Here is a 23,232-nt window from a genome sequence, read left to right as displayed (position 1 = left end):
CGGTGTCCGTCCCTGGCCCCGTCCCCATACCAAAGAGGCCGCCAGGCAAATGGGCAGCCCTGAAGTTGGTGGGTAACTTTGCGAACAGACAGTTTCCACCTCCCAGCACGATCCCTGCCTGGCGCCCGGCGCCGCTTTTCCCCATCGCCCTCCCCGGGAGCAGCTGTCAGAGTTAGCATTTCGGCTGAGAATATTTCCTCCTGCCATCTGTTCCTGCTATGAAGCCGGGCTGCGGGAGGAGGCAACCAGGTTTGACTGAGTAAATCACTTTTTTTAACCTGGCCTCTCACGGCTCCACGGAGGCTTCACTCCATCAACCAGCGGGGCTCGCTCCTGACCGGCGCCTTTATCCCCCAGAGCTCAATAAAGCGAGCTCTGCGCAGCAGCAGAGAGGAGACGCCGGTGATGCTGCCTAATGAACAAACGTCTTAATTACCGGGAGTTTTCACCCCCTGACAGAGCAGACAGACACCTGGACGGAGCTGGCATGCTAACAACCCAGCACGGCAACAGGCGAGGGAAGGGCTGGCAACGAGTCCGGGTGCAGGGTTGCCGGTGGGAGCCGCCGCCGGTGCCGCGGGGCTGCGAGGGGGTGGCCTGTGCCTCGCCGAGCATCGTCCCCAAGGCACAGGAGGGGCCCAGCCTGCTTGTCCCAGGCATAGCGGGTGCAGAGCACGGGAACGAGCTCATCCCAGGCCCTCCAGCCCCACGGGAGGGAACCGCCAACGCTTGGCCCGAGGAGGACGATGGCCACCTTCACTCCGGCTGCCCCAAGGGGACGCGCTGACCTTCTCCAGCTGACAGAAGAACAGGCTCAGGGCAACACGGGGCTGGGGGGGTTATTTTATTCTTTGCTTTGGTCTATACAAAAACAACTTACAGAAATAATAAAATCTTCCATTCCTGAACCACACTCCAGTAACTGTCCATCCCTTTCCAGTGGAAGCGTTAAACCACCATCAGATCTAGAGCCTCTTTAAAAAATGTGTTAGATAAGGGAGGAGGGGACGGAAACACACCACTCACCAAAAAGAAGGGAAATGGGTTAAAATGTGCAACAGAGATCGGTACAAGGACACGGTTCCTAATGCTGGAGTCACTCCTCTATGGGTACTGGTAGGATAGGCAGGTACACAAAGTCAGCTCCCCAACGGCTGATGGGAAAGAATTAACCCACAGACATCCCGATGGCTAAAACGAAGGTCCTGGGACACGGCCCCCTTTGGTTTCAGCAAACTCTGGCTTGGCCTGATTAAGTTGGAGTTCGCAGAAAGCAGAGGGTTTTCCTGTGTTAGATTCTTTTCCTAGAACGCTAACACGCAGAACAAACAGTGGGGAAGTTAGAAAGCACAAACTTAAAGACGGCAAAAGCCGTTGGCACCATATTAAAAATAAAAAAGAAATATATATTCATAGAAAAGACTATTTTGCCAATGAAAGGTCGCTAACGGTGCAGGGTTTGTGTGTTTTAAAGCTTCAGAAACAGTATCTTGGATGCTGGATGCGGCAGTAGGTGCTTGAAGCAGTCCCAGGAGGAAGGACCTTCTCCACAGACCCACAGCGAAGAAAAAAAATCGAAAAATAAAACCTCTCGTGGGAATGGAAAAGTTTGTCTTCTCAGGCACTTCTGTCTCCCAAGTCCTTCTTGCGAATACTCAGCTCTGGGGCCACCCTCTTCTGTACGGAGAAAACACCTGCACGCAGCAGGAGCGAGCTCCCGTTACTCGACCGAGCGGGGTTCTGGAGGAGACCAGGGCCCCCCCGAGCCCGCACGGTGATGGGGACACCGACCCACGGCAGCACCGGGGACCCCACGGCAGCACCAGGGACCCCACGGCAGCACCGGGTGCCAGCCGCCAGCCCGGCCTCCCCCGGTCGCCCGCCCCGCTCCAGGGCTGAGCACGCCCTCGATACGCGCCCGCACCCTGGGTACACGCCAGCAACTACCTGGTGCGGGGCTGCGGGGCGGGTTAGGCGAGCATGTGGTCAGCGAAGGGCGCTCGGACACCGTCGCTGTAGGCGTCCATGGGGTAGTCCCCGTCCATGTCCATGTGCATGTCGATGGGGTCCAAGGGGATGTCACCCGAGTACATGGGGCGGTAGCCGGGGTCCAGCTCTGCAGGGAAGAGACGCGGCAGCCTCAGCTCCCGCTGGCGAGAGACTTCTCCGGACCTCAGCCACCCTCCTGGTCCCCCCGCCCGGGGCGGCGTGCGGCACGTGGCTCTGCAAACGATACAAGGGCCACCCACCCGCCCCGAGCCTCTGGGCCAGCCCAGGCTCGCAGGGAAGCGGCCGCGCACGCTCGCCGGGGAGCCGAGCATCCCGCCGAGCATCCCCAGGCGGGCCGGGCTGGCGCTTTGCTAGCAGCCACCCGAGAAAGGTTTTAAAACCAGCCCGGTTTGGTGAGATGAGGCAACTGCCCCACCAGAGCACAGCCCACGAGGGGACCCCGCAGGAAGAGCCGGCGCCGTACTCACCATCCGAGTAGGGCTCGTTGATGGGGATCATGCTCTGGGCCTAGGAAAGAAGGTGACACCACTGAAGAGGGGATTCGCGCTCACAGCGCACGATGCTCAGGGGCCACGTGGTGCCGAGCCCCGTCCCAGGTAGCAGGTACCGCGACCCAGAGCCAAGGCCACAGCCCGCCCACCCCCTGCCTCCCCCAGTTTGCCGGTCGCTCCTGTCCGAGCTCTGTCTGGAGGCGGCGGCGGCAGCGTTTGGAGGCAGGATGGGGCTGTCCCCAGAGGGCCCGGTCTCCCCAGAGAAAAGGACTCGTCTCCGCGCCCAGCAGGATGCTCACCGCCTCCCAGGCTGCCGGGTCGTGCTTGAAGAGGGAGTTGGTGAGCTCCACGGAGACGCGCTTCCTGTAGTCGGGGTTCTTGTCCTCCGAGATTCGGAAGAGCACGGCGGCCGCGTAGGTGGCTGCAGGGGAAGGACGGCAGCCTCAGCTCCCGGTGCCGCGCGGCACCGAAGCACCAGAAGAGCCAGACCGGCTGCGGCGGGGGCAACGCCAGGCGGGGGAGAGCCCCCGGCACGGTGACACTCACCCGTCCCCTCGTTCCTGGAGTGCAGCAGCTCCATCAGCGGAGCCGAGGCCCCCTCCGCATCAATGGCATCTGCCGCCTCCTTGTCCTGGGCCAGCTCACACAGCACGCCAGCTGCGACGCGCTGGATGTTCTCCACCGGCGAGTAGAGGAGCTGTCAGGAGAGATTAGCGGCAACGTGAAGCAGCCAGCGAGGAGCTGTCGTGCTCCTGATGTGGTCCGACACGCACGGGTGCTGCGAGCCGAGCGCTGCGGCTCCCCGGCCCCGGCACCGTGGGGCTGTGCCCGCCAGCCGGGAGGTGGCAGAGCGCAGCCCCCGTGTCCCCCCCGGCCCCTGACCTGCACGAAGAGAGGGATGGTGTTGAGGCGGAAGATCTCCATGCGGTTCATGGGGTCCCGGGCCAGGATGTGCAGTGCCCCTGTGCACCCCTCCACGATCTCCTCCATCTTCACTCCATCCTGCCATGGACAAGCGCTCAGCCGGGGCACCCCACACCAGGGCACGACCACCCTGAGCACGGGCACAGGCTACCCCCCAGGGACAGCTCGGCTTTTGGGGTGCCAGGCTGTGCCGGGAGCAGGGCAGAGGGGCACCCCGGCAGACCCTGCCGCAGGGACTCACCGTGTAGGGCTGCTGCGTGCCGGCTGCTACGTGCCGCTGGGCGTCCTGGTGAGCCTTGACCAGCAGCTGGACCAGGCGGGGGATGACGGCGGCCTCCTGGAGCGGGGCGTGGTTGGCCGGGCACAGGGCCAGGTTGCGGATCAGGCCTATGGTAGCCTGCAGGACAGAAGAGGGGAAGGAGAGATTAATCTCGACCATGGATCAGAGCAGCATGTGCCCCCCCCGGGACTCGCCAGCCGGGCCCCCCTCCCCCTGCCCGTCCCACCCCATCCCCCTCTGCAGCACGGGCTGACTTCAACTTCCTCCCACACCGGATTCGGCCCCTTCCCCGCGGGGGAGGCCGGGGCGAGTATTGATTCCAGCCGAGCAGCCGGCACGAGCCGTTTCCTCCATTAGCTGCCGTCAAGGATGCCGCCCAACGGGACCGGAGCTGCAGCGGCAGCAGCCCGCCATCGCTCCGTGCACGGCACCAGCTGCAGGGTCCCACCGCGGGCCAGCGGCCGGGGGCTCGCTTGAGCCCAGCCACTGGCCTCCTCCGGCCCCCAACATCCCCCCAGCCCCTTACCTTGACCAGCGGCCACTGGTTGGGCTGGTTGAGGAGCTTGACGATAGCAGGGATGCCGTAGTTGAGCCGCACCGAGTTCTGTGCCATCTCGGCCTCGGGGTGCCGGCTGGTGAGGTGCCGGAGAGCGCAGACGGCCGGCTCAGTGATGTCCTCCTTGTCGCCCGCCCGCAGGATGGTGTGGATCAGGGCCTCCACCCCATTCGACTGCGTCACCAGGGTCTTGTTCTTGCTGTTGTTGCAGGTCAGGTTGGAGAGGGTGCCGGTGGCACAGGTCAGCACGTTCACGTCGTCGGAGCTCAGCTGGTTCACCAGGATCTTGAGGACGCCGTCCAGGCCCTCCTGCGGGAGCGGGGACGAGAGGTCGGACCAGCCCCCCTGCCGCTGGACCCGGGCTCGGCCAGCGGCCGGGCCGCAGCCCCACGCCCGTCCCCGGGGTCTCTCGCCCGGCTGTGGGGAGCCAGAGCTGCTCCCCTGGGCCGGGCCGGACACCCGGCCTTGGAGAGGAGGAGCCCCCTCCCGCAAGGACGGGATCCAGCCCCCAGCCGTGCTCTTCCTCCAGACCTGGCACCCTCCTCCCTCGAGACCCAGGCTTGTGTGGCTGTCCTCGCTGGAGCTCGCACACCCCTTCCTACAGACCCCGGCTCCCCAGCACCCCCCGTCCCCATCCCACGCGCCCCCCGGCTCTGCACGGGCCAGAGCAGGCAGCAACGGCGGAGCGGCAGCGTTTGCGTCTCCCACGCTGCGCCTTTCCCCGTCCCCCTGCAGCCAGGGCTGCTTCTCCGCGATGCCAGCACGGCATGAGCAACAGGCGCTCCCGACACGTGCAGCTTTAGAGTTTAACCTCTCCAGCAGCTTTTCTCTGCTGGGAAGAGCAAACAATGCACCCGCCAGCGCTCCCTGAGCGGTCCCGGGGCGACCACGGTCCCAGCCACGCCAGCAGGCGGCCAGCAGCGGGGCAGGAAGGAGTTAAAGGCACCGTGGCCGCGTCCCCCCCTCAATCCGCAGAGCCAGGGACGGTTACACGCCAGCCCAAATAGTTTCCACACTGCATCAGGCACTAATCTGCACAGAGAGGCGGCCCCAGCAGATGGGGAACGCATCAGGAGGCAGCAAAGGGCTGGGGAGAGCAACCCCGGAGCGGAGCCCGGGGTCACCCTCGCACCGGCCACCACTCAGCCCCACGGGCACAACCACCTCGACGGCAGCTCTGACGGCAGCTCCCTCGCCGGGGAAGGAGCCGAGCCGGCGGCCAGCGCCAGGGCAGGCTGCCAGGGGCTCCCCGAGTCAGAGCGAGCAGCAGCCCCGGCGATGCCCCGCTGAGCACGCGAGCGACTGCCGGTGGCCTCGGCCCCCCCACCGGGGACACGGCACGAGCGCCGGCAGCCGGCTGGCGTGGGAAGGGCCGCGGGCAGCGAGCAGCCTCCCACAGCGCCGGGCAAACCCCTGCTGCAGCGGGGCTCTGGCACGCACGCTGCCTCGCTCCGCCGGCACGCTCGCTGCCACAGCCCGCAGGGACTGGGAACGGCACAAGGACGTTGCTTTGGATTCAGCCCGGCACAAGCAGAGGGCAAGGGGCAGCCCGGCAGCTGGTACCGAGAAGCCTCCAAAACGCCGCGCTGAAGCACGACTCGGGGTCCTGCGCGCTCACCTGTTTGGTAGCCACGTCGGAGAGGTTTCGCAGGGTCCAGAGACAGTTCTGGACCAGCCTGGGGCTGGAGCTGGTCAGGTGCTTGCCCAACGCCTGCATGCCGCCTGCGGGGAGGGAGACACCAGCCCATCTGTAAATACCCAAAGCTGCCCCGGCAGAGAGGAGAAGGGAGAGGCGGTGGGTCTGCGTGGCAAGCGCGGGCCGGGCACCACCCGACCGATGCCTCCAACGCACGATGCCGCCTCGCGGCTTAGCAGAGGCTAAATGCGGCGTGGGAAGAGGGCTCCCAGCCGGCCGGCTGGGCCAGATCCTGCCCAGGCACAGGGCCAGGAAAGCTCCTCAGCAGCCATTCAGAGCAAGAAGCCAGGCCACACGCAGGTGGTTTCACCTGGCTGCGCAAGGCATCTGCCTGTCTCGCACATCAGCTGTGAGAGGGCACCCTCAGCTGCATCGTCCCGACGCCACCATCCTCCTCCTCTTCAACACTCAGCTCTGCCGCAGCCCCCCAGCCCCTCTTACCAGCCTCAACGATAGCGGGCTTGTTGCTGGGACACACCGACAGCACCTTGAGCACCCGGCTCGTGGTCCAGAGCAGCTTCTCGTAGTTGTAGCTGCGCATGATCTGCACCAGGGCCTGGGGTCCTCCGTTGGCCAAAATAATCAGCTGCAAGACAGAAGGGCCAGGGTCAGGGCGTGCGGCAGCTCCGCGCTGCCGGGACCATCGCTCTGGTGTCCCCAGCTCGTGCCAGGACGCAACTCGGGCAGGAGGTCCGACCCCTCGGCGCGCAGGAGCGCTTCGGGTCACCCCCGCCGGGGCCGTGCACTGCCACCGCCCCCCGGCCACCCCAGCCCCGCGCGCCAGGGTCCCTCGCCCCGCGCAGGACGGGCAGCAGCCCCCCGCCCAGCCGGCGTCAGAGCAGGTCGAGGGACCGAACCTCCGCGAGAGGCCGGGACGACTCGTGCGTAGGAGGAGAGGAGCAGCCAAAGAACAAAGACAGAGGCAGTGCCCGGAGCAGCAGAGGGAGAAACCCAGCTGAGCCGATCTGCCGGCCGGACTGGGACAGTCCGTGCTTTCGGGGACGCTCCACCTGCGCAAGGCCGGACGCAGCAGCGTGCAGACAGCACAACGGCTCCGCTGCCAGCTGCGGCCGGGGGCACACGGGCCGAGAGGGCGGGAGCCCCCACCCCTGCGCTCCCGGGCTTCCGTCTGCGAGGAGCGAGGTTGGGCAACTGCCCCCGTCCCCGCCTCCCCCCGCAGGACCCCGGGGCAGGCCAGGCTCCCCGGGCCCACCTTGCTCTCCTGGTTCCCGTAGGCGAGGAGCTGAAGGCAGTCGGTGGTGATAGCCAGGAACTTGGGGTTGTTCTTGTTCAGCAGGGGAACCATCTTCTGCAGGCCGTCTGCCAGGCGCACGGCCATCTTGGCCCCTTCCTGGTAGAGCAGCAGGTTGTGCAGGGTGGTGATGGCGTAGAAGAGGACCGACTCGACCGGCGAGCTGCAGGCAGGCGGCACAGAGCCACGTCAACGCGGGCAGCTGCCTCCGGGCTCGCCAGGCTGCCGGCGGAGCCCCCAGGACTGCCCCGAGCCCCAGCTCCCACCCAGCGCCCTGCAGCAGGACCCGGTGGGAGGCTGCCGTGCCGCACGGCCCCGGGGCCGCCCTCCAGGAAGGGACACCTCCTCCTCCTCCTCGGGGCAGAGCAGAGACCGAGCCCTGTCTCCGTGGACAAGGCAGCGTGGGGGGCTGCTCCCCTCCTCCTGCCCCCACACGGGCTCCAAACGCAGCAAACCCCTGGGGCTTTCGCAGGCGAAAAGGCTCAAGGTCTCCCACTCCCTTGTTTTGGCGTGAGCAGAAGGAGGACCCACGTCTAGGGGCAGCACAAGCCCTCCCCTCCTCTGCCCCCAGCCCAGGCACTCGCCCGGCTGCCAGCCTGGGAGGGACCGCTCGGCTCTGCCAACCTCTCGGGACCCCCCACCGGCACCCCCATACCTCAGCATCCTGACGAGGGCCGGGATGCCGCCAGACTTAAAGATGGAGAGCAGGCCCTCACGGTGGTGCGAGAGGTTGTGCAGGATGCTGGTGGTGCAGCGGGCCGTGTCCAGGTCGCTGGTGCTCTGCATGGTGCGGACCACGGCCGCCACGATCTGGGGCGACTGCATCAGGGCACGGCGCGACGCCTCCTTCTTGGAGAGCTGGTTGACGATCATGGCTGCTTTGCTGACGACCACCTGAGCGGGGAGAGAAGCCGGCGGGTGGGAGGGGGTCCTGCTGCCACCCATCGCGGCGGGGACAGGAGGGATCCCGCTCTTGCCGGCCTGGGGCTGCCGCGCATCGTGCCGGGCAGAGCGGTGCTGGAGCGGCAGAGCCGGCACAGCCAGCGCAGGCGAGGATTGCTATTTTTAACGATCCTCATCCACGCTGCTCCAGGAGCCGCACCGCATTTCGCGGCAGCGGGCAGCGTACGGCGGGGTCCACGGAGCACAGGCGTGCCGCAGGGACGGGCGGGGGGCTGGAGCACCGAGAGCCAGCAAGAAGCACTGGGCGTCTGCGCAAGGCAGGGCAGGAGAGCCGTGCCAGAGCAGCGAGGACAGGCTGCGGAGCCGCGGGTGGGCAGAGGTGGGCTCGGTCCCGCTGCAGCACGGAGGCGACCGCAAAGCTTTGCCAAGAGGAAGGAGCCGGGTGGCAGCCGCGGAGCCCCGCGAGGACGGGAGCCCGGCTGTGGTGCCGCGGCAGCGCGCCCCGCGAGCCCGGCAGCTGAAAGCCCAGACGCGCGCGCAGGCAAACCAGCCTTCCTTACCGGGTCCTCATCGTTGAGCAGCTTGGTGAGCTCCGGGATGGCACGGGTGGCCAGCTCGGCATCGTCCTGGTAGTTGATGAGGTGCACGATGGCCGATTTCAGCATCTGGGAGGGCTCTGCCAGGCGCTGCACGTTGGTCTGCTGCCCCTCCAGCTGGGTGGTGATGAGCAGGGAGCGGTCCTCCACCGTCTCGGGGTACATGGCAGCCCGGACACGCTGGGCCCGGGTCATGGCCAGCTGAGCCTCCATGTCCGCTGCAGGGGGAGACGGGGAGGCAGCGTTAGACCCGGGCTCTCTCCGAGGAGCGCTCCCAGTCCTGCTTTCCAATTTCAATTAGCTGAGCCAGAGCTTCGCGCAACGACACCGGCAACGTCAGCAGTCCCCGCGCGCTCCGCGAGGAGCCGGTGCTTCAAAGTGTAAACAGATACGGCAGCACAGCGATAAGACAACACTCAATTAGGCAGCGTGATTAGGCAGTTGTCACACAAGGCCCATTAATTAAAAAATTAAGGATATTTGCAACTTGGGAGCAGCTGGCACTGGGTATTAGGAGGACACGGAGGCCTTCCCCGTCGAGGGTGCCGGGACAAGCGCGACCCGAGGGGCAGAGACGCTGCAGCAGCCGCCCGCAGTCCCCTCCTCTGTGGGGCAGGGACCGCGCGGGGCTCGGGAGGGCTCGTCCCTCTCCATGGGGCTCTGCCTCCCCGGGGGAGCCGGCATTAAACCTTCCAGGGCTGACTGCTGACAGGGGAACTGCAGAGGTGAGCGGAGCAACCAGCCCTCTTTTGAGGGATAAAGCCGGGGGAAGCGTCTCCTTTGGCTTCGGCGGCTGCGTCTCTGCCTGCTTCACCCTTGCAGCAGCGGGAGAAGATGGGCTGGCCGGCAGGGCTTTACGGCACACGCCGGCAGCTCCGCCAGCCGCGCCGAGACAGGTTTCCCGAGCAGGCAGACAGGCAGCAGAGCAGACGGCCCATCCGTGGGCCGGGATCAGCTGTTCCTATCTCGAGCCAACCCACCGGCGCGCTGGGATGTGCGTGCACAGCTCAGCACCAGCGCGGGCTGGCTGCGCGCCACCCCTACGCAAGAGCCTCTCGGCGCAGGGAAGGACGACAGGAGGGAGCGTATTTTAGGCAGTAACAACTCCCAGGGTGTGGAAGGCGGCATGGAGGAGCGCCCAGAAGGAGCGCGGCTCGTGGGAGAGGCGGGGGGAAGGCAGGAGCGGAGCAGCTGAGCTCGCGGACGTGCCCGGCCCTGCAGCCCCTACCTTGCGCTTGGCTCTGGCCCTGGCTCCCTCCCTGGCAGTAGCTCGTGGTGGTCGTCTTCTTGATGGTGTACTGCTTCCCGTAGACCTCGTCATCGTCCCCGAGGCACTTGCTGCTGACAGAGGGCACCTGGGTGTTGACGCCGGAGTGGATGCCCGAGTCATAGGTGTAGGTTTGCTGCCACTCCGTCACCTTGATCGGCTGCTCCATCATGTTCATCACCTCCATGGCTGCTCTGCGGGGCAGGGAGGGGAGAAGTTACGTCTCCAGCAGAGCCCGGGTCACCGCAGGACCCTCCTGTCCCTCTCCTGCACCGAACCGCGTAGCAGACCCCAGCGCGGCAGCCGACCCCTGCGCGGGCCAGGAGCGGATCGAGCAGATCGCTATCTGCCCTCCTCCCCCACGCGAGATGAAAGGCGGCACCGGGATGACGAACCCCCAGCTCAGCACTTTGCTGCTCGTGTTCAGACACGAACCGCGGCCGCAACCGGCGCAGACCGCGTGCGGCTGGCTGAGCCGTCAGCCAGCGCCTGCCACGCAACGCCGTGTCTCACCGCCTCGGCGGCGAAGGCGTGAGCAGGCTCTGCCCGGTACGGAGGGACCCCGCGGCCAGGCCCCCCCTGCTCCAGGCTCTCCCGGCTGCCCACGGGCTTTTTAAAGACCAGTTTCCGGAGACAGGACCTGGCAGAGAGCTGGGGACGGCCACAAGGCTAGAGCTCCAAGAATAAAACAAACCTTTTTAGAAGCCCTCTGGAACGCTCCTAAAGCGCCTAAAAATAACCAAGCAAAGCCACTGGCTCAGCTCTCCCGTGGGTGCTCAGCACCACAAGCGCCCATGGCGTGGCCCGGGGCCGGGTGCTCCCCGTGCCGTGCCGAGCACCACGCCGCGGCTGCGCGGTGCCGGGCCAGGGCAGCCCAGCACATCCCAAAACTCAGGCCAAACCAGCCAAGGTTTCGAGCAGGGCTGGGTTTCCCTTGTCTTTAATTTGGGGATGCAGGGAGAGGGAGGCTGGCTCCTGGATTAACCCCCGAGCTCACGGGGGCAGGCAGACGCTGCAGGGGAGTGAGTCACCAGCCCCACATCCAGCCCCCCCGGCACAGCCAGGAGCGGAGGGATGGAGGCAGGCAGGGACAGACGGACACAGCACCCGGCCAGCCCACCACCCAGGCACCCGCCGGGATTCCTGCCCCTTCCTCTGGCCGCACAGGAGGCTGCGCAGGGGTGGGGATGAGTCAGAGTTTCAGAGGCGATAAGAGGCGAGGGGAGCAGCTGCCGCCCGGCGTAGCTGGGCGCAGCAGCAACCGCACTTCCAAACAGAGGCATAATTACCACCTCCACCGACACTGATTCATGCACCAAGCTGGACCAGGGCAGCCGCGCACCCCTGGCTCCCCTCCAGCGGCCGGCACAGCTCGGGGCTCGCAGGGACCGGCCAGGCTGGTGCGTCAGCCTTGGGCCCAGCACCCTCCTCGGGGGAGCAAGGGGAACGGGGGACGAGCCCCCCGCCAGCCCCCCGCCACGCCGGCGGCTGAGTCAGGGCGTCGGGTGGCGGCCGAGGACGCAGCCTGCGCGGGGCGGCCCGGCAGGGCACGGCACGCACGGGCTTGGCGCGGCTCGCCCCAGCGCTGCCGGCTGTTCCCAAGGAGCGGCCGAGCCCTCGCGAGCGGCACAGGCTGGCGCTCACAGGGAAACATCCCAGCCTGGGCACAAACACTCATTCCCCGGGAGCGGCGGCTGGGCGGGAGGCAGGAGCCCTGCCATACTCTCGTCCCCCCGGCTGGATGCATCCTGCATCCCACCGTGCCCACGCCCCCTTCCCGGAGCCGCTGAAGGGCGCTGCTCCTGTCAATTCAATATTTTTTCAGCTGTCAAGCAGCAATCTGCAGACTAAGTACTGCTCTGGCTTTAATGGGTTGTGCATAATGCATGTTTATAAGGCAGCAAGAGAGGGACCCGCTAATGGAGGCCAGCAGGGGCAGATCATTCCTGGGCGCAGGCAGGAGCTGGGGTTTCCGTTCGGTGCGGCAGGGCGGTGCATGACGCACGGCGCTGGGGGCGAGCCCGGCTCCGCTCCCCACCCCATGCCAGAGCAGGGTTCGGCCAGGAGAGCCCCCGTGCCGAGCGGGGAGTGCCCCAGTGCCGCACACCCCCTGTGTGTATTCATGAGCTGTTGCATCGGTGTTTGGAAGAGCAAGTCCTCCCAGCCGCGTCACCTTGGCCATGGTGACAGAGCCTCCGAGTTGTGTCGGGAAGCCCGAGAAAAGCAATGCCAAAGCACGCCCGAGGAAGCATGGCGGGCAGGAGAGCGCTCCGCTGGCACCGGCGGGGCGAGGCGACGCGGCGCAGGAGGTGTGAGCCATCGCACGCCCCAGCCAGGAGCTGGCGTGCGGAGCCCTGGCAGCGGGGCCACGGCCAGAGGGACCCGGCCCCCCCAGGCCAACACCGGAAAGCTGCCCTGGACAGGGTGGGCAAGGGGAGAGCGGAGCCGAGGGCAGGAAAGCTCCCTGCACCACAGAGGGGGGTGTAAGGGACCCCCGAGCACCCACCCCAGCCAGGGCAGGGACCTCCAGGCAGCAGCGAGCCGGAGCTACCTGCACCGTCAGTCGACCGGTAACAGTGCTCTACAATTTACAGGCGTTTGACAGGCACTTAATTTTTCAAACCTCTGTGAGTTCAGCTCAGACACCGGCTTCTTACAGAGCCCTGCATTATGCATGAGCCACCCCCCCCACCCCCTCTGTCTGCACCGCCAGCACCCCAGAGACATCAAAAGCCAGCAAAGCTCCTCAGCGCCCAGACACGAGCTCAGATGATCAGCCCCAGACAAGCTCCAAGCAGGAGAGCGGGTCCAAGCTAACGAGCACCGCGTCAGACCCGTCTGAGCACGGCACCCCGCAGCGGGGGGAGAGGGGCCACCGGGGCTGGGCGTTACTCAGCTCGGGGGACTCCAGCCCCAGGAGCCCCCCAGAAGGGACCACGGGCGCCTCGTTAAACACAGCCCCCGTCCTCCCCCTGGAGCGTCACCCCGCCAGCAGCCCTCGGGGGTTCGCTCACCACCGCAGGCAGGCAGCGAGGCCGGCAGCACCCAAGGTGACAGAGCCAAGTGGAGCAAATATCAGACACTCCAGCGGTGAGCAGTGACATTTTCTGAACCCTGCGTCAAGCATCCTCTGCTCGTCACTCGGCGAGGGCCAGACGCCCGACACGAGCTTCTCCCCCCGTCCTCCACAGCCGGGCTCTGTCCCCGGATGCCCTCCCTCCTCCTCAGCAGGATGCGAGCGAGACGGGCGGCCCCCCAGGCAGGGGATGCTGGTTACGCCCGGGTTCACCTTCAGCAGGGGATGTTCACCAGCGACGCTTTTGGTGGTGAACGGCTGCCGTGGGGCAGGACCCCTGCCATCCCCAGCGCCCAGGACGCGGCAAAAGGGAGGGCAGCGGTTCACGCAGGAGGGACAAGCCAGGGGTATTTAGGGCACGCATGAAAATACCTGCCCTGGAGGGGTCAGCCGTGAGCACGGGGGGTGCTTGGGTGGGCTCCAGCCCCCTCCACGACCAGGCCTGTCGGTAGGACAATTGCTGCTGCGCCTGGCCCTCATCTCCCTCCCACCGGGCTGGTACCACCAACAGCGGTACCACCAAGCCCCGGCTGAGCCCCCCTGCCTGCACAGAGCTGGGACCCCCAGGGAAAAAGGACTCACGCCCAGGAACAGCGACAAGCCCCCCAGGAAACAGCGAGGCAGACGTGGGGGACCCCACAGAGGGGGCAGCAGGTTTGGGGGAGCACCTCCAATGGCCCCGGGTGGGACACGGGGCTGGCAGGGGCTTCAGCCACCCCCCACGCAGGGGAGAGCCAGGAGAAGATTAATGCCTCTCCCACCACTTCCCGCAGCCAGGAATGCCGGGGAAGGCAGAGGAAGCTCCCACGGCTGTAAGGCACCGGCCAGCGGCTCATCCGCCCCCAGAGCCATTTGATCGGCATCCAGGCGGCATCGCCCCCCCAGAGACACCGTCTGCGGAGGAAGTCTCCGGCAAACACGCGGCCCTGGGCCTGACCAGCCCTTCCCTCCGGCTGCCAGGAGAAGCCTTCGGCCTCACGCAGGCAGGACACAGCCGCCAGACTTACAGCTGAGCTGCCCAGAACAGCAGCAGGGAAGCCGTGAATGCTGCTTCATGCAAGAATAGTTATTGCCCGGGGACATCTTGGGGGGCAGTGGTCCCTGGGGCGAGCAGCCATGACCCCCAACAGGGGGGGTCACCCCCAAGTGAGCAGGCGGGGGGCACAGAGCACCCCCACATCCCAAGCCCCAGGCAAGGGCTGCACAGAAGCAGGCACCAGGACCCGGGGGTCGGTGGGTGCGAGAGGCAGCCCGAGCACATCACGCGCGGCTCCAGCCTGCCCTCGCCCCTGTGCGGGGCACGCTGTGCCGCCCAGCCCCGAGCGGCACGGGATGCCGGCCGAGGGGCTGCCGGAGCCGTCTGCAGAGCCCCATCCTTGCACGCATCCTTCCCAGCCCCACCGGGAACGGAGCGCGGCAGCGCTGGAGGTGCCCCCGCTCAGGAGCCGCACCGTGCGAGGGGGTGAGCTCGCTGCAGGAACCGTGCGAGCAATTGTAATTACAGTCACTTAGGCTTTTAAGACCAGGAAAGAGGCAGTTAAGGCAATTCAACAAATGCAATGCGAGAAGAGACTCTATTTTAGAAGCACTTATGCTACACACAAGCCATCTCCGGTCCTCCCCACCCGCCTGGAGAAGCCAGGGGATCAGTGACCACTTGCTCAGACAGCGAGGCCGGGGGAGAGCAGCCTCCACAGCCAGCAGCAGCGGAGCCCTCCCAGGGGCAAGGGCACCCGGGAGAGCTGCACCCCGAGCTCCCCCATCACTTGCAACCCCTTGCCGAGAAGCACCACCATGGCACCGACGGCTAACGAAGCTGGGGCAGCGCTAACGAAGCTCCCGCAGATGCTGCAACAGACCCAACGCTGTACAAAATCTTCACTGGTTTTGAAGAGGATCCCTCGCAGGAACACGCAGCAGGAGGCGGCAGAGAAAGGAGCTTTTCAAGACCTCACCAGCATCAATGGGAAGTGTTAGAGTCAGATCCCGGCTACCACGAGCCCTTTCAATGGGGCTTTACAGTGAGGATAAGTGGAAGAATTCAAAGGGGAACGAGAGCAGCTTGAAGTTTAATGAGGAGATGGGCAACCGGCCTCTCGTTAGAAAGCAGGCTGTAACGGCCGCCCCAGCCCCACACACAAAGGGGCCGACGGCCTTTGTTCGTCGGCATTCGCACGGCCGGAGCAGCACCCAGCCGCCCCAACAGCTCTGACAACTTCAGGTCACTCGGGGAGGGCAGCGAGGGGTGCAAGAGCTGCTCTTCAGACCCAGGCTCCCTCACTGGAGGAGGCTCTAAAACCCTGTTTATTTTCCAGCTGCTCCTGATGAGGTTAAGTTTGAGCTGCGGAAAGCCCCGTGCAAAGCCCCCGCTCCCACTATTCAGGCAGCACCAGGGGTGCCGCATCCCCCCGAGCACGGCGAGACCAGGCTGCGGGTGGCAGAGCCGGCCCTGGCAGCGCGGTGCCTCCACCACGACCCGCTCCGCTCAGCTGATGCTCTCCATCAAAGCAGAGCGCATTCCCCAAGCCTCTGAAGTGCCTCGCCTTCACCCGAATTAACAGCTACTGACAGCTCCAGCACACGCCAAGTCCAGGCTGTAATATTTTGGCACTTCACATCCCAAAATGACAAGGTATTAGCCATCAAGTGCTTTCCCATTGCGACAGCACGTGCAATGCCGGGCACGACACCCACCCTCCCGCAGCACACCGAGGGGCGGCCAAGCCCTCGCACAGGGCACCACGGCCCCGGGAACCGTAGGCACCCGGGGTTCGTGCGAGAGCTGTGCCAAAGCACCGCCTGCTGCACCACGGCTCGGGCTTCCCCAGGGAGCCCCGCCACAGCCCCAGCTCGCCCAGTGTCACCTCCCTGCCCCACATGCCCAGCACTGCTGGGCACCGGCACGGATCCAGCAGCTCTGTTGTGCCCTGATTTGGGGGCAGCTCCCCCTTGCACAGCTCGAGTGCCGTGCCTGGCCGGCTCTGCCTGCACGGGCAAGCCCCACGGCAGGACCCAGCCCAGGGAGGGGTTTCCCAAGGACATTCACATGCCGAAGACCCATCGCGGGGTCTCTGGCAGAGCATCTCCCCTCCCCACATCCCTGCTCGCTGGCACAGACACCACCATCCACAGAGACCCGCGGAGACAGCCGGACTGGGAGGACCCACGTGGGCACACCCCTTCCTCAATAAAAGTTTGCTGATCTCATTAGAAACGCTGCTGGGAAAGATGGGAACTCGCCACTTGTCCAGGGAAAGGAGAACTGGCATGATGCAATTAATCACAATAACTCCATCTGGATAAGAAAAAAAAGTAATAATTATTTTGTTTTAAAGAGCACAAAGAACAAGTTGTCCTTTAAGAACACGATAATTGCAGGCTTTAAATTTAGGCTTTGAGGCTCGCAGGCTGTTCCCAGCTCCAGTCACGGTGTCCAGAAACACGGGATTTTACCACCTGGCCCTGATGCTGCCAGAGGAGCCGAGGCAGCGGGGAGGGACACAGGGCTGCCGAGCCCCGGCTTAATTTCTCCATCCAATTGCATTACATCTGTAAAGTTCAGACGCTTCACAAGAAATTATCACCAACACCCGTCAGCACCCGGCCTGTCGGAGCAAGTTAATGATTTGTCACCAGGGCCCTGCCTGCGCGTCACAGCGATTACGGCAGGGCTCCTTACAGCAGCCAAAAGTCTCTCCCCCACCGGCAAAGCACACGCACTTTACCCAGCCATCCACCCCCAAACGCCACGCGGGACCACGGCGCATCCCACGCCACAGGGTCCGCGTCTGCGGCACCGGAGCAGGCTCCCCTCCGGGAGGGCACTGCTGCTCACTCGCCTGCGCAGCCTCCTGCGGGTTTGATCACCCGGGCGTGGGATATTCGGGAAACACCGAGCATCCCACCCCCACCCAGCCACCACTGACGGCTCCTACGTGGGGTCTTGGAAGGAGACCGAGGACTCCTTCAGTTCAGACACCGAGGGGCAGACGTCCTGGGGGTGCCCGACAAGCCCCAGCATCCGCAGGCACAGCACGAGGCTCCTGCCCTGTTTGCAAAGCGATTTCGGAGCAGAGCGACCGAGGCATGTTGAAATGCCTCCGGGCCTGTCAGCAGCCACAGCAAAACCCGTCAGGGCTGGCATATTTAGAAGGGTATTTCAAACCTCTGCCTGATTAGAAACATCTTCATCTCCCCCCGCAGCCGTCAACCAGCCGTGCGGCATTCCCGCGCCAGAGGTGGGAAGCGGATGGGGCCAGGAGCTCTGCCCATCGAGGCACCTGCGCACAGGAGCCTGTGTGGCTCCAAAGCCGACCCAGTTTAAGCACAGACGTGGTGTTTAGCTGCTTAGGTCAGGTTTTAAGACTTCTTTGGAGAGGGAGCACTTGCACCTTCACACCCCCGCTGTCCTCCACCGCTTCACCAAACAGCGTCCATGGGGAAGGAGGGTAAACCCAACCCTCCCAAAGCAGAGAACGCTGCAACGATTCAAGGCACCAATGCAGCCCTGGTGTCCTCCTGAGCTGCCATCCCAGCTGCTTCCATCCGCACAGACCAACCTGAGACACCCACAGTCTCATGGGACTGAGAGCCACCACCCAAGCCCCAGCTCTGGGTGATGCTGGGTGCCCCACACACCCTGTCTAGGTGGGAAAGCACCAGCTGAAATCAAGGTAAAAGCTGAAGTCCAAGGTAGGCTTGTACTGTTTTAATAGAAATTAAATTTCTTTTTAACTTCTGTTAATTAGAAGCCAGGCTAATTTAAACCTTCAAGACTAGCGCAAGCCTTGGTACAGGTACTGCAATTAAAGTCTTGCAAGTTCTCTGCAAAGAGCTGCCGCTTCCCCAGCTTGCAAAGCGGGGGCCAAGGGCAGCTCCGCTCCCCAAGGCTCTGCCATCTGCGAGCGGCAGCGCACCCGGCAGGAGCACCGTCTTAAACCCCGGAGATCTGGAAGTGCGATAAAAAGCCAAATCCCATCAAGTGCTCCCACACCAAACCACAGCCTTGAAGGGAAGCCATCGTCACAGGAGCAGCCTCAGCCGAAAGAGCCCTACAGCTGCACCACGGCTGCCTGCCCCAGCTGCTAGAGCTGATTAAGGATTTCAGGTGGGGGAAACAAAGGGGAGAGTTAATGGGATTAGGACAGCACCGAATGTTACACTGAAATACAGCACTGGGACCAGAGGGGAAATTCTCCAAGGTCCCCAGCTGCAGCCAGGCCACAGCCACCCACCCTGCTGAGGTGGTCGGTGCTCCGGGGACAGTGCGTAAATCGCTCGCATGCCCAGCCCCGGCAGACCCCCCCAGCAGCCTGGCTCGGCCCCACCGGGATGCACGCGCTTCCTGGAGCCGGTGAGGACACGCCACATCGCCCAGACAATAGACCGTAAACGCCATTGTCTGGAAGGGAGAGCCCTGCTGCAGCCACCCCCACCTTCCCCCAGCGCCCCGCGAGCCCCCCGAGCACTGGGGACCCACGTCTCCCCCAGCACCTGCACAGGAGCCAGCCCTGGAGAGGAAAACACCCCTCAGCCACTGATGCCAGGAGCTCTGTGCATTCCCGTCCCGACGGCCAACTTGTTTAAGCCAAATTAGCAGTAAAATGGTTTTTTCATGACACTTTATGGAAATCCTCCAAAGCGACGAACAGTTACAGGCTTCAGATGTGCAAAGACTGTTTCACTGGGTACCCTGCATCCTTCCAGCCGACTCTGATAAAACACCAACAAAGACAAGAAAGGGACCTTAAAATCTCCCCAGCCCCGTTACCGGCTGGGCCAGACACCCACTCCTCCCGAGAGCAGGGCCAGGAGCGGACCCCGCGGGCACCGCACCCGCCCTGGATGCAGATGACAGCCCCGAGCAAACGCCCCCGGCAGCCCCGGCACCGCTCCAGCCCCGTCCCCACGGCAGCTGGCAGGGAGACGCTTCGCCCCCGGCTCCCCGCCAGCCCGATGGCAGACAGACGCGAGACCGACGGGTGTCGGGGCTGGCAAGCGGCACCAGCACCAAAACCAGCACGATGTGAGCTGGAACAGGAGGTGCAGCGACCGCAGGGGCCAGACCCAGCTGGGTCATGGGGCGTCCCCGGTCCCCGCCACCCTTCCGGCACAGGGAAGCCAACAGGGACCATCGCCTGGGGCTCGCCCAGGCACCCCGACAGCATCACGGGAAAGCCGGACCCCGCAGCCCGGCAAGAGCAGGCGCAGGCCGCTGCCTTCGCAGGTCACCCAGGACCGTCCCTGGCAGGCGGCCGTGCCCTCTCGGCAAGCATTCGCATTCCTCTCGCGGCACAAGCGTCTTTCCAAGTTGCTCGTACGACAGCCTACGTTTTCCTTCTGCGGGCAACTCCCAGCAACATTTCAGCGTTATCCTTTCATCTGCGCTGTAAACCTGATTAATTAAGCTAATCGCTCAGCTAACGCAATTAGAGTGCTCTCTCCTCTCCAAACACCAGACAAAAAGACAGCCCAGTTTCGCTCCCCCCACCTCTCCCTGCATGGATAGCCGCTGTCAGCCACTCGCGGGGGGCTCAGCTGGGACCCCCCCCCCCCCCGCCGAGCAGAGCGGTGCCCGGCACCCCTCCACCCGGGCCCGGGTGACACCGGGCCGCCCCGGCTCCTTCCCGACCCCCTCGGCCCCCCGGCCGGGGCGGCCCGGGGAAGCGCCCTGCGGAGCCGGGCGAGGGCAGCCCCCGGCCCGGCGGGCGGGGACGGCAGCGCCGAGGGGCCGCCATCAGGTGCGACTGAGGGCGCGCCGGCCGCGGCACCGAGCAGCCACGGCTTGCGCAAGAGCCCCAGGGCCACCTGGGCGAGCAGCGCGCCAGGGCCTCGCCCGCAGCCCCGCGACTCGGAGCGCGGCCGGGCGGCGCCGGGGACGAAGCCGCCGCCTCGCACCGGGGCGCGGGGGCGCAACTTCCAAACTCGCTCCCGCAGCGCCGGGCGGGGAGCGAGGGCCGGGACGGCCCGGCCGCCCGCGGGGGCTCGCCCCGGGGACCCGCCCGACCGGATCCGCGCAGGCTGGGCTCGGCCGCCGACAGCCGCGGCGCTCGCCCCGGCCCCACGCGGGACGAGCCGGGCCCACGGGCAGCACACGGCTCCGCCGCCTGCGGGGAGCCCTGCCCCGGACGGCGGCGGGACCCAGCCGGGGCGCCTGGCTCCCCCCAGCCCCGAGCGCGGCCGCTCCCCAGCCCCGCACGGCGCAGCCCGCCCAGTCCCGGCGCTCCCCAGCCCGGGACGCCCGCCCGCCCGCCCCGGCCCTCCCGGGCTCTGGGCCCGGCCCGCCGGGCGCTGCAGCAGCGGCCCCGGCCCAGCCCCGCTCACCTGCGCGGCGGCTCCCCCTGCGCGGACACTGCCGCCCGCCCCGCTCCTGCCCGAACAAAAGGCGAGCAGCGCCCCGCGCGCCGCCCCGCCCCCGCCCCGCCCTGCCCCGCCCCGGCACACGCCCCGCCCCCGCGCCGCCGGGCCGCTATTGGACCGCCCGCACGCCCGTCAACTCCGCGGCGGGCCGGGCACCGCCCCCGCCGGACGTGTTTATCCGCTCTCCATTGGCGGGGGCGCGGCCGCCCCGCCCTTCGCCGGCAGGCGATTGGGCAGCGGGGCGCGGCGGCGGGCGGGGAAGGGCGCGGCCGCGAGGGGGACCACCTGGGTGACGTCACGGGGCGGGGCGAGGTGGAGGCCGGGGCGGGGCCGGGGCGGAGCCAGGGACCCTCCCCTGGGCAGGGGGCGGGGCCGGGCCGTACCTGGGCGGGGCGGGGCAGCCCCGGGGGTGCGTGGGGTGCGGGGACCCCCGGGGGCTGCGGGGTTGCTGGGACTCGGGGGGGGGCGTGGGGTGCGGGGCCCCTCCCACGGCGGGGTGTGCACGTGGCGTGCAAAGACCCCCAGGGCAGGCGTGGGGTGCCGGGACCCCTGCGAGGGAGCTCGGGCACCCCACGGCCTCACCCCTGCGCGTCCCCGCGGGCAGCGCCCGCCTGTCCCCACGCACCTCCGGCGTCGCCCGTGGGCTGCAGACACCCCGGTCCCGCGGGGGCTGCAGCATCGCTCTGCGGCCGGCACCCGGCCGGGAGGGGCCGGAGGGGAGCAGCCGCGGGGGCGTGGGCAGGGGGCTCGGGGCTGCCCCCCGGCCCTGCCGCCCCCCGTTGTCCTCCCCGCTCCCGCCTGCCCCGGCCCGGCCCGGCCGCGGTCAGAGCCCCCCCGTGCAGCCGCGCCGTGGGCGCCGCGTGGGCCCCCCCTGCCTCCTGCATCATTTACGGTGTTTGCATCGATCGGTGCCTGGGCAGGGAGCCGATGGAGCGGGTCCGGCCCTGGAGCATCACCCAGCCCCGGGAAGGGGCCCCACGCCGCCCAGGTGGGGAAACCGAGGCAGGAGCCCAGCAGCGGCAGCAAGAGGCGCTGGGGAAGGGCTCGGGCGGCTGGCGGCGGCCTGCGTCACCTCCGTCCCTGGCCAGACTGGTCCAGCCGGGTGCTGCTGCCGCGTCCCGGCTCACCCGCTCCCCGCTTCGCCCTGGGCGAAGCCTCCGTCACTCAGCACCCGAGTCACCAATGAGCGCCCGGCACCAGGGCACGTCCCAGCCCTCGGTGGGGATCCCTGGGCCTCGTGCTCTCCGGATTTGGGGATGGGGGAGAGGCTACACCTCCTGCACCCCCCGCCGTCAGCCCCTGCACAGTCCTCTGCCCCATCTGGCTACAGGCGCCGACTCAGTTGGGAAATCACAGCTCTGGAGGGAGGCGAGAGACGGAGCTTCAAACACCCCTGCAAGAAAATGGGATTTCATCGCTGTGTGCGGAGCGGGGGATCCGAAGCACAGCACGAGCCCTCGCAGCACAAGGAGGAAAGGGGCACATGGCACGGCACAGCATGGCACGGCATGGCACGGCACAGCTGAGATGATGGGCAAAAAACTCATTTATGTTCCTTCTTGGTCAAGGTCAGGGGAGTCAGGAAAGCGCAGTGCACGCCTTCATCAAGCCCACAGAGTCCTGCAGGCTTACCCCCCCTGCATCCCATCTCCGTATCCCTTCTCATGCCCCTGCATCCCACCTCTGCACCCCCCACAGCCCGGCTCTGCCGGCCCTGCACATCATGGGGACAGTGGCCACGCTCGCAGCCCCGGCCACTGCTGGGGTCACACCGCTGCCAGGCGTGCCGGACCCAGCCAGCACCTCTGCACCCAGCTGCTGCGGTGGGAGCAGCGAGGGGATCATGGGGACCCCGGCCCGGGGCTTTGCCCGGCACGGGCAGAGGAGTGGGAGCAAGGAGCCGTGTGCCCCAAGGTGAGTTTGGGGCTGGCAAGGGGCCACCGTGCCCAGACGCGCATCGGAGCAGGGCGGAGGCCCCGTGGGCCCTGTGCCACCTTCGCCCGGTTGCTGGGATGATAAACAAGCCTTTGCCCCCCGGGCCGCGACGCCAGCGTGCTGGGCTGAGCGCTTCCCGCTGATCTGGTTGCGAGTGCCGCCGGCCGCACCCCGCTGGGCTGGCGCTCCCCTCCCGAGGGTGGCCGTGACCCATCGGTGACAAACCCCGCTCCTCCCGAGGGACGGGACAGCCCTGCCCTGCGCAGGGGTGCAACGGGCTGCTCCCGCCGCCAGCGCTGCCTCTCCTTAGCTGAGCCCCGAGCCCTGGCTGTGGGTCTGGGGGCTCAGCCCCGTCCCCCGTCCCGGTGCCCAGCCCTGTGCAGGGAGGGCAGAGCTGGGAAAGCCCTGGTAAGTGGCAGCTCCAGAGCAGGGCAGGGTGGGGTGCTGGCAGCCTCCCCGCCACCCCCTTCCGTCCCTTCCCTTCCCTTCCCTCCCCCGGGGCGAATGCCGTGATTCAGCCTCTCGGTTTCAGTCCTCGCAGCCAACTTCCACGGGGAGCAGGAACGGCCCCGGCGCAGCAGGGAGGAGCGCGGCGGCCGCACGCTGCCCGAGCCCCGTGCCCAGCGCAGGCCTGGGCTTGTCAGCAGCAACGGCGACCTCCGAAAGGGGCTCCACGATGCCCTCATGCCGGCGGGAGGGGGGGTCGTCCCACCCTGCTGCCCCGGCCCAGCATCGGGGGACGCAGGCTGCACCCTCCGGACCAGCAGCAGGATGATGCACCCCGCAAGGACCAGTGTCAGCGTGATGCACCCCCGCAGAACAACCAGCAGGTGATGCACATCGCACCCCAAACACCCGTACGGGGGTGACATGCTGCCCCCCACCCC

At 66.6% G+C, this 23,232-nt stretch overlaps 1 protein-coding gene across 1 annotated transcript; it reads right to left on the bottom strand.

Moving 5' to 3' along the window:
- Positions 1-828: 828 nt before the first annotated feature.
- JUP (junction plakoglobin) lies at positions 829-20,458 on the bottom strand. Its single transcript, XM_075522855.1, has 15 exons — positions 20,375-20,458; positions 9,937-10,169; positions 8,673-8,926; positions 7,865-8,103; positions 7,171-7,372; positions 6,399-6,543; positions 5,880-5,983; positions 4,232-4,570; positions 3,667-3,822; positions 3,384-3,503; positions 3,048-3,198; positions 2,801-2,922; positions 2,478-2,517; positions 1,948-2,116; positions 829-1,694 (listed from the first exon to the last, which is right to left on the bottom strand). Exons 2-14 carry the CDS (start codon positions 10,160-10,162, stop codon positions 1,971-1,973), a joined length of 2,244 nt encoding a protein of 747 aa, XP_075378970.1. The 5' UTR covers positions 10,163-10,169; positions 20,375-20,458; the 3' UTR covers positions 829-1,694; positions 1,948-1,970.
- Between the last annotated feature and the right edge of the window lie 2,774 nt (positions 20,459-23,232).

Source organism: Mycteria americana, chromosome 22, assembly GCF_035582795.1.
Source record: "Mycteria americana isolate JAX WOST 10 ecotype Jacksonville Zoo and Gardens chromosome 22, USCA_MyAme_1.0, whole genome shotgun sequence".
NCBI classification, from domain to species: Eukaryota; Metazoa; Chordata; class Aves; order Ciconiiformes; family Ciconiidae; genus Mycteria; species Mycteria americana.
Note: the sequence above shows the minus strand (reverse complement) of the source record. Positions and strands in the feature narration are given on the sequence as shown.

What these genes read in the sequence shown, in the direction of transcription:
- JUP (XM_075522855.1), bottom strand. Translation starts at nt 10,162, where the DNA reads ATGGAGGTGATGAACATGATGGAGCAGCCGATCAAGGTGACGGAGTGG. An exon ending in GGGCCAGAGCCAAGCGCAAG is followed by an intron (nt 8,927 to 9,936) that starts GTAGGGGCTGCA and finishes CTCCCCCTGCAG; the next exon opens with CGGACATGGAGGCTCAGCTG. An exon ending in CCGACGTGGCTACCAAACAG is followed by an intron (nt 4,571 to 5,879) that starts GTGAGCGCGCAG and finishes CCGCTCCCGCAG; the next exon opens with GAGGGCCTGGACGGCGTCCT.